This window comes from Eucyclogobius newberryi, unplaced genomic scaffold, assembly GCF_026437365.1.
Source record: "Eucyclogobius newberryi isolate DKJ021-1_F unplaced genomic scaffold, fEucNew1.0.hap1 SCAF_1, whole genome shotgun sequence".
Lineage (NCBI taxonomy): Eukaryota > Metazoa > Chordata > Actinopteri > Gobiiformes > Gobiidae > Eucyclogobius > Eucyclogobius newberryi.
This window is the reverse complement of record NW_027315723.1, coordinates 52,948,083-52,961,424: the sequence shown is the minus strand read 5'-3', so window position 1 is coordinate 52,961,424 and position 13,342 is coordinate 52,948,083. Positions and strand designations below refer to the sequence as shown.

Below are 13,342 nucleotides of genomic sequence, written 5' to 3'. Positions count from 1 at the left end.
CATTACTTCAGACCACTCAGAAGAGGTTCACATGAGGATTCTTGGCTCCCCTTGGGGCCTATAGATTTCTGCCAAGCTGAGTCTGAGTTTGACTCCTTGGAGAGGCAATAGGAGGCATCTCAAAGCTAAGTAAAGTTCACTTCTCTTGTTCCCTCTAGGGTGTAAGGTGAGTTGCTTTCTTCTTGGGATGTGCAAAGTGTTTTGTGTGGCGCATGGCAGCAATAATCCGCCACAGCTCATTGGGCAGGCTTATTGGATCTTCCCTTGCAGGTGAGGTGGTGTGCTAAATTGTGTGCTAAGTGGTGTGCTAAATTGATTCATATTTTTGAGGTGAAGGGGATGTACTGCTATTACATTGAAAATTACATAGGCAGGGACAAAATTGTGGCCAGTAAAGCGTTGCAAGACATGCAACAAATTTATCTCAATCATTTCAGCCGACTAACTTTACTTAAATCAGAGCACAGAAGCTATTAGTAACAGTGCAGGAGTAGTAATTATACAAATTGTAGTGGTAAGAGAACTAATGGCACCCAGTTAAGTACAAATGGAGTTACTATTTTATGACCACACCTCTACTCCCCGTAAGCCTTCTTATACCAGCCTAAGTCACAGTGACACGCTTCTCTTGTCAGACAGAGACTGGCCATATGTCTGTCCATTAACGTCACAAGCTCTAGAATCAACCCCATTCCAGCATGATTTGTGTTCTCTGAATGATCAGATCCCTCCGAGTGTTGACGATTCCAGGGTCCTATGAGCCAGAGGATTCTCCAAATGATGTCCGCGCCATTGTACACGCGCCTACCCACAACCCCACTGCCACAGTCAACACCTCGCTAGACTTTTTGTTCGCCCAGCAGTCTACACAATTCATCCATTTGACGAGACGAGAGGACCCACACTTTCTTGTTCGCAGACTTTTGACATCATAAGAGCACTTCCAACTGCTTCTCTACTACAGCTTTCCTACAGCTACCCCGGTGGGGACCAGGTGGTATCACCCCGTGCCTGATTACTCTGTGTTTGATCTCAATCATCATACTTTGGTCCCTGTCAGCCGTGCAGGCCACACTGCATATTCACGTACATACATATCTTTATCCTTTCTTCTCTTCTTACCACCATCATCAGCCAACAAGGCCTCCAATGCTTTGCTGCAATATAAGTCTCTACAGGCCTACAGCTACGTAAGAAAGCATGCAAAGCTTTCTCAAACCCTTCTGTGCTACCCAACACTCCATCCCATGCTACTCTGATCATGTTACTCTGAAATGATAGCATGTTACTCCAAAAACGCTAACTTTGCTACTTTGACCATACAAACTATGCCACTCCAAAGCTACGCTCTTCTGACTCAGATTAGCCACACTCCCTTGTGGACTGGTGTCAGCAGAACCACCTCCTCATCAACGCGGGGAAGACCAAGGAGATGGTGGTGGACTTCCACAGAGGCCACGCCCCCCTCACCAGTGAACATCCAGGGACGGGACATTGAGAGAGTGACTCATATAAGGACCTGGTGTTCATCTGAACCACAAACTGGACTGGACTTATAACAGACTGTACAGGAAGAACCAGAGTCGGCTCTACCTCCTGAGGAGACTCAGGTCTTTTGGAGTGACAGGGCCACTCCTGAAAGGGCCGCTCCTGACAGGGCCACTCCTGACAGGGCCGCTCCTGACAGGGCCGCTCCTGAAGACCTTCTCTGACTCTGTGGTGCATCAGCTCCTGTAGGTGTGGTCATCACAGAGAGGGAGAGGAAGAAGCTGGACAAAGCTCCGTCCTGGGCTGTCCTCTGGACTCGGTGCAGGAGGTGGAGGACAGAAGGGTCCTGGCTATGCTCACATCTATGCTGGACCATGAGTGTCGCCCCCTGCAGGACACTCTGTCCCCTGCAGGACACTCTGTCTACTCTGGAGAGCAGCTTCAGTGACTGATCCACCCTCACTGTGTGAAGGAGACATTTTCGCAACATTAGAATGTCCCCACTGTGGGACAAATAAAGGTTCTCTTTTGTTATCTCATTTGCTCAGAACCCAATGCTATCCACGCTATTCCAACCAACATCATGTGGAGGGGTCATTTTTGTAGTTCTTCTTTATTTTGTCTTCCCGTTTCTTTCATAGTGCGATATGTGGTAGCGCTCTCGCGAGAGTTTCCGCCGGATTCTCGGGACTCATTGCCGTGATTAGGCTCGCTCCCCAGCCGTGTGTGAGTGAGGCAAATTCGGAGCGGCTACTCAGGTGCCTCTACCATCCGATGAAATATCGCAATTTTCAACCGTGAGCTTGCAAAACAAGAGGGACTCGGCCAGGTTCCATTCTGTTCCATTGCACTTGTGCTCATCTCTTCATTCATCCAGCCATCCGGTGGATCTGAACTTCCGATGGCGAGCTGCCCAAGATTACGAACCAAGCCATAAGCTTTACAAGCGTCCACAACCTTCTACAGTGCGGTAGGAGGTGCAGTGGCCTGCTCCACTCACACTACACCTTATTCTGTTACCCAAGAACTCTGGAACACTCATTCACAACAAATCATTCAGGATTCACTTGGACAACAAACAAACCAACAAGCAAACAAACAAACAAACAATAATAACTTTGGATTATACTGCTATTAGCCAGTGAAAGTCTATGGACTCTATGGAATGTAAATACTGTACATATTGTAAATGCCCCTTGTTTGTCTTCCCTATATTCCCAATACAACACATCCTGCACCACATTGTCTCCTGGTTTTGTGTTTGAACTCTTCACCTCCTTTCATGAGCCGAATCACAACTTCTGGTGTTAGCCCAACATTTCTAAATTAATACATTGTTTAATACATAAGCCACACTCTTCTGACCCACGCTAACCACACTACTCTGAACAAGGCTAACAACACTACTCTGAACAAGGCTAACCACACTACTCTGAACAAGGCTAACCACGCTACTCTGAACAAGGCTAACCATGCTACTCTGAACAAGGCTAACCACACTACTCTGAACAAGGCTAACCACGCTACTCTGAACAAGGCTAACCACACTACTCTGAACAAGGCTAACCACACTACTCTGAACAAGGCTAACCACACTACTCTGAACAAGGCTAACCATGCTACTCTGAACAAGGCTAACCACACTACTCTGAACAAGGCTAACCACACTACTCTGAACAAGGCTAACCACACTACTCTGAACAAGGCTAACCATGCTACTCTGAACAAGGCTAACCACACTACTCTGAACAAGGCTAACCACGCTACTCTGAACAAGGCTAACCATGCTACTCTGAACAAGGCTAACCACACTACTCTGAACAAGGCTAACCACGCTACTCTGAACAAGGCTAACCACACTACTCTGAACAAGGCTAACCACACTACTCTGAACAAGGCTAACCACACTACTCTGAACAAGGCTAACCATGCTACTCTGAACAAGGCTAACCACACTACTCTGAACAAGGCTAACCACACTACTCTGAACAAGGCTAACCACACTACTCTGAACAAGGCTAACCATGCTACTCTGAACAAGGCTAACCACACTACTCTGAACAAGGCTAACCACACTACTCTGAACAAGGCTAACCACACTACTCTGAACAAGGCTAACCACTCTACTCTGAACAAGGCTAACCACACTACTCTGAACAAGGCTAACCATGCTACTCTGAACAAGGCTAACCACACTACTTTGAACAAGGCTAACCACACTACTCTGAACAAGGCTAACCATGCTACTCTGTCCCATGCTAGTTTCTCTCGTCTGACCCATGCTAACCGTGCTACTTCAACCCATAGTAGAAAAAGCTTCAGTTGTTTCATCTGGACTCAGTTAGAAAAAAATAGACGTTTCGACTCTCATCCAAGAGTCATTGTCAATAAAAGAATTTAGATCGAGAACTCCAATATTAATACTGTTCTGTGGTAAGACCCGCCCATTGGGCGGAGCCTTCCTGAAGTAGAAGGAGTTGCTTGTTTCAACAGAAACTCCCCCTTGTATCTACCGAGCCTATTCAGAATTTTAATGGGCTATTAGAATCCTCTTTGTCTTTGTGAGACCCTGGCTCAACCACCCTGAGTACCTGATTAGCATCTAAATGTCCTTGTCCTGGTCCTCTACCTTTCCAGGGGTTCAGTATACCATTATAGATACCAGGAAGATTGAATCTTAGCCCTCCATTTCTGTTTAAAGAAGGTCTTTCTTTTTTAACAAAAATAGCTTCCTTGACTCCTCTTTCAAACCATCTTTTCTCCTGCTTAAAACCTTCACCTCACCGTCTTCAAACGAGTGATTAGAGGCTTCAAGATGGAGATGCACGGCACTCCGTGGTCCTGAACTTGTATTTCTTCTGTGCTGATAGCGCCTCTTGTGTAGAGGCTGTTTTGTCTCACCTATGTACCGTTCTTTACAGCTTTCTTCACTGCATTGGATCGAATAAACTACATTGCTCTGTTTTTGAGTCGGCAACTTGTCCTTAGGGTGAACCAGTTTTTGTCTTAAAGTGTTTCCTGGTTTAAAATAAACAGGGACTTCGTGTTGTCTAAAAATTCTCTGCAGTTTTTCCGACAGGCCAGACACATAAGGGATAGAAACACCCTTCCTTCTCTGTTCAGTTTCCCTTTTGTCCTGCTTCTTGGTTCTCTTCACTCTGTTGAGAGCCCAAGCGGGGTAACCACAGGCTGAGAGGGCATTTCGGACATGTTTGTCCTCTTTCTTCTTGCCCTCTGAGCTGGTGGGCACACCTTGAGCTCTGTGTCTGAGCTAAGATTCAATCTTCCTGGGTTAAGATTCAATCTTCCTGGTATCTATAATGGTATACTGAACCCCTGGAGAGGTAGAGGACCAGGACCAGGACATTTAGATGCTAATCAGGTCCTCAGGGTGGTTGAGCCAGGGTCTCACAAAGACAAAGAGGTTTCTAATAGCCCATTAAGATTCTGAATAGGCTCGGTAGATACAAGGGGGGAGTTTCTGTTGAAACAAACAACTCCTTCTACTTCAGGAAGGCTCCGCCCAATGGGCGGGTCTTACCACAGAACAGTATTAATATCGGAGTTCTCGATCTAAATTCTTTTATTGACAATGACTCTTGGATGAGAGTCGAAACGTCTATTTTTTCAAACTGAGTCCAGATGAAACAACTGAAGCTTTTTCTACTATGGAACACGCCTGGACCAATGAGGGATTACACCGACATACTTCAACCCATGTTAGCCGTGCTATATCGCTATATCCTAATCCATGCATTCCCCAGAGACGTGTCATGGCCTCTCCAGAGCCGCCGGGCACGTGATGCCCTCTCCAGAACTGCAAGCCTCTCCATATTTTTGTACCTCCTTCCGTCCCCCGTTAGATCCACTTCCATTCCTCCCCCTGTTCGACCCTTGTCCTTCTTACGACGAGTCATCACAGCTCATCCATCCGCTGGTCATTTTCCGAGGCGCAGACATTAGCCATGCACTCAAGACGGCTCTTTGGTCTTCTTAATCTTCTTATCATCCTTGTATCTTCCTACAGGGCATGCTTTCCTATTTACTTCTTTTAACCACGTTGTTGCTCCCGTCTTTTGCTCGTTCATCCTTTCTTAACTCATTCCATTGGGGGTCCCGCACTGGCTGGGCAGATTGCCGGGATGGAGCCCCCACCCTGAGTCGCTCGTCCCAGCCATCGGTCTGATCACAAGTGTCCATCTCTCATCAATAAACACTTGTTATTTGCATATCTTTGTGGTTGTGTAGTCCTCGCTAATGAAGTAAACAAGTAGTTGAAGTAGTTATTAGTAGACGTAGCAATATTGATATGTTGGACTAGCACTGATAGAAAAGAAAAATAATAGAAATAGAAAAGAAAACTACAAAATAAATGTCCCCTTGTTGATTAATGAAAAGTCATTCTGATTTTAGCAGCACTGATTCTAAATGTTGTGTAACATCAGTAATTAAGGAAGAGTAGATGCAAATAAACAATGTACTTTCTGTGCCATTGAGCCCAACATTAAAGGTAATTGAAAGTATTAATGAATGAACAGACCCAGAACACAAATTCTGTTGAAAGCTATTCTTGTATGAGCTGGATTTATCTGACTCAGTGGAGCGGAGCGTGTCTGTCAGTGTGGACGTCTCCATCTGGAGACAGCCGTGAGAGGAGCTACACTCCACTGTTTCCACACCACCGTGAGCAATGAAAAAATAACATTAGATAGGTGCACAGTCGTAGCCCAAAAAGAGTAATTGTTCCATGTTTTTCATAATAAGCTTTGTGAGTGAATCATGACGAACTTTAAATGTGCACGCTAAATGTGCACGCTGTGTTAATAATATTGCCTTCTTAAAAATCCTTCCTCTGTTTCCGCTTGTGCTTTAATAAACAAACCTTGAATATGACTTGTTGTACTGTTTATATTAAAATGATTAAGAACACTAGTGGCCCTAATAAACACATTGAGGTTCCCTCTGCAAACTTGAATCATAAAAATGATGCTTTTTCCAGCACAAACAGTCATGTTAGGGCATGTCAAAGTGTTAAGTCATGTGTTAAGCAGCAAACTTACCATTGACGACTACTGCTATATCCACAAAGTCTATCTCCCCTCGGGCCTCCACGCTGGCTTCACAGCGGTACACTCCTTCATCCGCCTTCGTCACTTGATGGATTTGAAGGTTGTTATTGGGCAGCACCATGTACCTGCCTGAAAAAGATAACTTTAGTTTGGAGAGGGAAATATCAGAGGCTAGATAATGAAATGGTCAGATTGCAGCGAGTAGTTGGGCAATCACATTATGCAGATAAGGCCCATATAGATAAAGAGTGGTCTAATTACAGTTGTGGGTGAGGAGAGATTAGCAAGAACGTTTATTGCTTCCCACAAGATATTTATACAATAGCATTCTAATTACATCAAAACCATTCAAACGATATCTTCAGGTTAATCTTTTCTGTGAATTTCATTGAATTTGATTGGCCAGACTTTGCAATGTCTAAATCTGACTAACGATAAGGAAAAAGTCCCTATTTGCACCAGCCTTGTCAAAGAAAGAGAGTGGGGCGCTGTCTGCAGACGCTCGGTTCAAATGGGGCAAAACACATCATGCTAGTTCATGTTTGCTGCATCCACATCCTCCAGCCGGGTGAACCAGAGCTTCTGAACGTCTAACATAGATGCTACGTGTTCATCACCTTCTCATACAAAGATGCAAAGATCAGAGTTAAAGAGAGTATTCCTGTAGAAAAGAAAAGAGAGGATATTTTGAGTGTGAGTGAAGTGGACCATCGCTCATCAGTTTCATCAGCTTCATCAGCTTCATGTTCTCTTGATGTTTGGTGTGAGGTCTGCAGTGGTGTGAGGTCCAGTGGTTTGAGGTCTGCAGTGGTGTGAGGTCCAGTGGTGTGAGGTCTGCAGTGGTGTGAGGTCCAGTGGTGTGAGGTCTGCAGTGGTGTGAGGTCTGCAGTGTGTGAGGTCTGCAGTGGTGTGAAGTCTGCAGTGTGTGAGGTCTGCAGTGTGTGAGGTCTGCAGTGGTGTGAGGTCTGCAGTGTGTGAAGTCTGCAGTGGTGTGAGGTCCAGTGGTGTGAGGTCTGCAGTGGTGTGAGGTCTGCAGTGGTGTGAAGTCTGCAGTGGTGTGAGGTCTGCAGTGTGTGAGGTCTGCAGTGGTGTGAGGTCTGCAGTGGTGTGAGGTCTGCAGTGGTGTGAAGTCTGCAGTGGTGTGAGGTCTGCAGTGTGTGAGGTCTGCAGTGGTGTGAGGTCTGCAGTGGTGTGAGGTCTGCAGTGGTGTGAGGTCTGCAGTGTGTGAGGTCTGCAGTGGTGTGAAGTCTGCAGTGGTGTGAGGTCCAGTGGTGTGAGGTCTGCAGTGGTGTGAGGTCTGCAGTGGTGTGAGGTCTGCAGTGTGTGAGGTCCAGTGGTGTGAGGTCTGCAGTGGTGTGAGGTCTGCAGTGTGTGAGGTCTGCAGTGTGTGAGGTCTGCAGTGGTGTGAAGTCTGCAGTGGTGTGAAGTCTGCAGTGTGTGAGGTCTGCAGTGGTGTGAGGTCTGCAGTGTGTGAAGTCTGCAGTGGTGTGAGGTCCAGTGGTGTGAGGTCTGCAGTGGTGTGAGGTCTGCAGTGGTGTGAAGTCTGCAGTGGTGTGAGGTCTGCAGTGTGTGAGGTCTGCAGTGGTGTGAGGTCTGCAGTGGTGTGAGGTCTGCAGTGGTGTGAAGTCTGCAGTGGTGTGAGGTCTGCAGTGTGTGAGGTCTGCAGTGGTGTGAGGTCTGCAGTGGTGTGAGGTCTGCAGTGGTGTGAGGTCTGCAGTGGTGTGAGGTCTGCAGTGTGTGAGGTCTGCAGTGGTGTGAAGTCTGCAGTGGTGTGAGGTCCAGTGGTGTGAGGTCTGCAGTGGTGTGAGGTCTGCAGTGTGTGAGGTCCAGTGGTGTGAGGTCTGCAGTGGTGTGAGGTCTGCAGTGTGTGAGGTCTGCAGTGGTGTGAGGTCCAGTGGTGTGAGGTCTGCAGTGTGTGAGGTCTGCAGTGGTGTGAACTCTGCAGTGGTGTGAGGTCCAGTGGTGTGAGGTCTGCAGTGGTGTGAGGTCTGCAGTGGTGTGAGGTCTGCAGTGTGTGAGGTCTGCAGTGGTGTGAGGTCTGCAGTGGTGTGAGGTCTGCAGTGGTGTGAGGTCTGCAGTGGTGTGAGGTCCAGTGGTGTGAGGTCTGCAGTGGTGTGAGGTCTGCAGTGTGTGAGGTCTGCAGTGTGTGATGTCATGTGCTGTGAGGTCATGTGCTGTGAGGTCATGTGCTGTGAGGTCTGCAGTGTGTGAGGTCTGCAGTGTGTGAGGTCATGTGCTGTGAGGTCATGTGCTGTGAGGTCATGTGCTGTGAAGTCTGCAGTGGTGTGAGGTCTGCAGTGTGTGAGGTCTGCAGTGGTGTGAGGTCTGCAGTGGTGTGAGGTCCAGTGGTGTGAGGTCTGCAGTGGTGTGAGGTCTGCAGTGGTGTGAGGTCTGCAGTGTGTGAGGTCTGCAGTGGTGTGAGGTCTGCAGTGGTGTGAGGTCCAGTGGTGTGAGGTCTGCAGTGGTGTGAGGTCTGCAGTGGTGTGAAGTCTGCAGTGGTGTGAGGTCTGCAGTGTGTGAGGTCTGCAGTGGTGTGAGGTCTGCAGTGGTGTGAGGTCCAGTGGTGTGAGGTCTGCAGTGGTGTGAGGTCTGCAGTGGTGTGAGGTCTGCAGTGTGTGAGGTCTGCAGTGGTGTGAGGTCTGCAGTGTGTGAGGTCTGCATTGGTGTGAAGTCTGCAGTGGTGTGAGGTCTGCAGTGGTGTGAGGTCTGCAGTGTGTGAGGTCTGCAGTGGTGTGAGGTCTGCAGTGGTGTGAGGTCCAGTGGTGTGAGGTCTGCAGTGGTGTGAGGTCCAGTGCTGTGAGGTCTGCAGTGTGTGAGGTCTGCAGTGTGTGAGGTCTGCAGTGGTGTGAAGTCTGCAGTGGTGTGAGGTCTGCAGTGTGTGAGGTCTGCAGTGGTGTGAGGTCTGCAGTGGTGTGAGGTCCAGTGGTGTGAGGTCTGCAGTGGTGTGAGGTCTGCAGTGGTGTGAGGTCTGCAGTGTGTGAGGTCTGCAGTGGTGTGAGGTCTGCAGTGTGTGAGGTCTGCATTGGTGTGAAGTCTGCAGTGGTGTGAGGTCTGCAGTGGTGTGAGGTCTGCAGTGTGTGAGGTCTGCAGTGGTGTGAGGTCTGCAGTGGTGTGAGGTCCAGTGGTGTGAGGTCTGCAGTGGTGTGAGGTCCAGTGCTGTGAGGTCTGCAGTGTGTGAGGTCTGCAGTGTGTGAAGTCTGCAGTGGTGTGAAGTCTGCAGTGGTGTGAGGTCTGCAGTGTGTGAGGTCTGCAGTGGTGTGAGGTCTGCAGTGGTGTGAGGTCCAGTGGTGTGAGGTCTGCAGTGGTGTGAGGTCTGCAGTGGTGTGAGGTCATGTGCTGTGAGGTCTGCAGTGGTGTGAGGTCTGCAGTGTGTGAGGTCATGTGCTGTGAGGTCATGTGCTGTGAGGTCATGTGCTGTGAGGTCTGCAGTGTGTGAGGTCTGCAGTGTGTGAGGTCATGTGCTGTGAGGTCATGTGCTGTGAGGTCATGTGCTGTGAGGTCTGCAGTGTGTGAGGTCTGCAGTGTGTGAGGTCATGTGCTGTGAGGTCATGTGCTGTGAGGTCATGTGCTGTGAGGTCTGCAGTGTGTGAGGTCTGCAGTGGTGTGAGGTCATGTGCTGTGAGGTCATGTGCTGTGAGGTCTGCATACGTGCTCCTCTTACTTTCCCAAACAGATCTGCACACTTATCCTCAGTAATGGGTTAACTCTCTCTAAACTGCCCCAAATCCCCTATAAATAAAACACCAAATTATCTTTTTACATTGCACATAAAATATTCATTAGCTTCATATTTAATGGACTCGACATCATCTTAATGATGCCACGTTACTTCATGCATTATTTCACTCACTGGATCTGCTCCTGTTGGATTACATATTCATGACTAAATAAAACGGCTGTAAAACACATTGACACTTTCTATAAATAATTGGAATTGGAGGCATTGAGGGGATTCAGTACACGGCAAGTTACACTTTTTATACTTGTACATATACATAACATAAGTAGTTATAAAGGTATAGAGATAAACAAAATAAACAGTTCATAATTTTACCTTATTATAATGGGATGGGCTGAAGGGTTTTGTTATTTTCCCTTTACTATTATAACCTTTCTAAAACACAGGTTTTTGTGTTGTGCCAATGTAAAATACATGTAAGTAGTACATGTAAGTAGTACATGTATGTAGTACATGTATGTAGTACATGTATGTAGTACATGTATGTAGTACATGTATGTACATGTATGTAGTACATGTATGTAGTACATGTATGTACATGTATGTAGTACATGTATGTAGTACATGTATGTACTACAAGTATGTACATGTAGCTCTAAAAGATGACTCTGCTCTCAACATCATCATCGACCAAATCAGAAGCAGGTTTGAACATTACCCAGAAATCATCATTCCTATGATGATTAACATTCAGTGATTTGATGCAGCTGATTCATATTTCACCAGTGTCTTATCGTCTGGTCTTTACTGGCTCTGTTCAGCAGCAGAAGCAGCTGATTCGATCAAACAAAAATCAAGGATATTGTCTGGACACTTACTGTGTGGCTCCTCGGTGATCTCCCGGTCCTGGTAGTACCACACCACCGCCGGCACCGGAGAGCTGATGACGTCACACACCACCTCGGCCACTTCCCCGTGTCGGAACTCCTGCGGCGACTGGACGTCCCGGAACGTCAGCCGCTCTGAAACATCACGACAAGTGTGTGAGTGTCTACATCTGCTACACAAACAGGTTTACGATGTTGCATAAAGTGTTTGTTCTTCGCCTCAGAGCGGAGTGTGTGTGTATGTGTGTGTCTCTTCAGTGTGTGTGTGTGTGTGTGTGTGTGTGTGTGTGTCTCTTCAGTGTGTGTGTGTGTGTGTGTCTTCAGTGTGTGTGTGTCTTCAGTGTGTGTGTGTGTCTCTTCAGTGTGTGTGTGTCTGTGTGTCTCTTCAGTGTGTGTGTGTGTGTGTGTGTGTCTCTTCAGTGTGTGTGTGTGTGTGTGTGTGTGTCTCTTCAGTGTGTGTGTGTCTGTCTGTGTCTCTTCAGTGTGTGTGTGTCTGTGTGTCTCTTCAGTGTGTGTGTGTGTGTGTGTGTGTGTGTGTGTGTCTCTTCAGTGTGTGTGTGTGTGTGTGTGTGTGTGTCTCTTCAGTGTGTGTGTGTGTGTGTGTGTGTGTGTCTCTTCAGTGTGTGTGTGTGTAAAGTTCAGCTTCAGACCATTTTCTCTGACATTGATATGCAAATGAGGCGCGTGCATATTTAATGAGGTGAACAAAGCTCATGGAAATAATCTGAGACTTTATTGACGATTGTTTCCTTCTGTTTCATGAAATATGTTCAATTTAGATTCAACATCAGAGTTTCTGGTGCTTCTGCTGTCAGAAAACACAAAGTTTACCCGATTATTGTCTTATTGGACCAGGAGCTCTCATTTAAAGCTCATATAAATCAGACCTGTAAAACAGACTCTTTCATCTGCGTAATATAGATCAAATCAGAAGAATCCGGCCTAAAAGTGAAGCTGAAAAACGTCTCCTGCATTTGTAACGTCTAGATTCTCCTGTAACTCCTGCTCACAGCAGGTCCTAAAAGATCCATAAAAAGCTTTAACTGGTTCAAAATGCAGCAGCAAGATTACAAGAGGAACTAAAAGAAGAGAGCGCATTACACCGGTGCTGGAGTCTCTTCACTGGCTCCTGTCCAGTGAAGAGACTCTGCGGCGATGTCGGCAACCCACCCGTCCAGTTTAGACTCTGGTGGTCCCAAGAGTCTCTAAAAGTACAGTAGGAGGTAGAGCCTTCTGGTGGTGTCAAGAGTCTCTAAAAGTACAGTAGGAGGTAGAGCCTTCTGGTGGTGTCAAGAGTCTCTAAAAGTACAGTAGGAGGTAGAGCCTTCTGGTGGTCCCAAGAGTCTCTAAAAGCACAGTAGGAGGTAGAGCCTTCTGGTGGTGTCAAGAGTCTCTAAAAGTACAGTAGGAGGTAGAGCCTTCTGGTGGTGTCAAGAGTCTCTAAAAGTACAGTAGGAGGTAGAGCCTTCTGGTGGTGTCAAGAGTCTCTAAAAGTACTGTAGGAGGTAGAGCCTTCTGGTGGTCCCAAGAGTCTCTAAAAGCACAGTAGGAGGTAGAGCCTTCTGGTGGTCCCAAGAGTCTCTAAAAGTACAGTAGGAGGTAGAGACTTCTGGTGGTCCCAAGAGTCTCTAAAAGTACAGTAGGAGGTAGAGACTTCTGGTGGTGTCAAGAGTCTCTAAAAGTACAGTAGGAGGTAGAGCCTTCTGGTGGTCCCAAGAGTCTCTAAAAGTACAGTATGAGGTAGAGCCTTCTGGTGGTCCCAAGAGTCTCTAAAAGTACAGTAGGAGGTAGAGCGCCTGTGTTATGGAATCAGCTCCGGTCCATGTTAAAGAGGCCGACACAGTCTCTTCATTTAAGTCCAGGCTTAAAACGTTCCTCTTTGAAATGTCTTAAGTTCAGGCCAGTTAGAAACAGAAATATAAACCCACAGCTTCAGCTCCGCTGCCCTAGCAGCAACTGTGCTGGGGGAAGTATGACAGCTTGAGCTCTGTCCTCTTCTTCTGACTTATTCTATCTAACAATATGTATTTCTTAATTCCACTTGCAAACTGTTCACCGCCTTCTTTTTCTTTGTCTCACTCCTGAGGACCTGTGGACCCAGATGTCCCTCTCCTGGTGAAGTGTCCCTGCCCCGTGTGGACGGTCCCTCATCTGCCTGAAGAGTGGCTCCAGCTCCAGTCTCCCTCACGTCTGTGAGAGTCACATCCTCCTTCATCTGG

At 47.2% G+C, this 13,342-nt stretch overlaps 1 protein-coding gene across 3 annotated transcripts in view; it reads right to left on the bottom strand.

Moving 5' to 3' along the window:
• Positions 1-13,342, bottom strand: part of LOC140362610 (neural cell adhesion molecule 2-like) — a 535,654-nt gene that overhangs the window by 169,555 nt on the left and 352,757 nt on the right. For all 3 annotated transcript variants that reach the window (XM_072448723.1, XM_072448705.1, XM_072448713.1), the window contains exons 4-5: positions 11,115-11,258; positions 6,549-6,686 (exon numbers count right to left, since the gene is read on the bottom strand). In XM_072448723.1, coding sequence (XP_072304824.1) covers positions 6,549-6,686; positions 11,115-11,258 — 282 coding nt within the window. The remainder of the gene's footprint in view (positions 1-6,548; positions 6,687-11,114; positions 11,259-13,342) is intronic.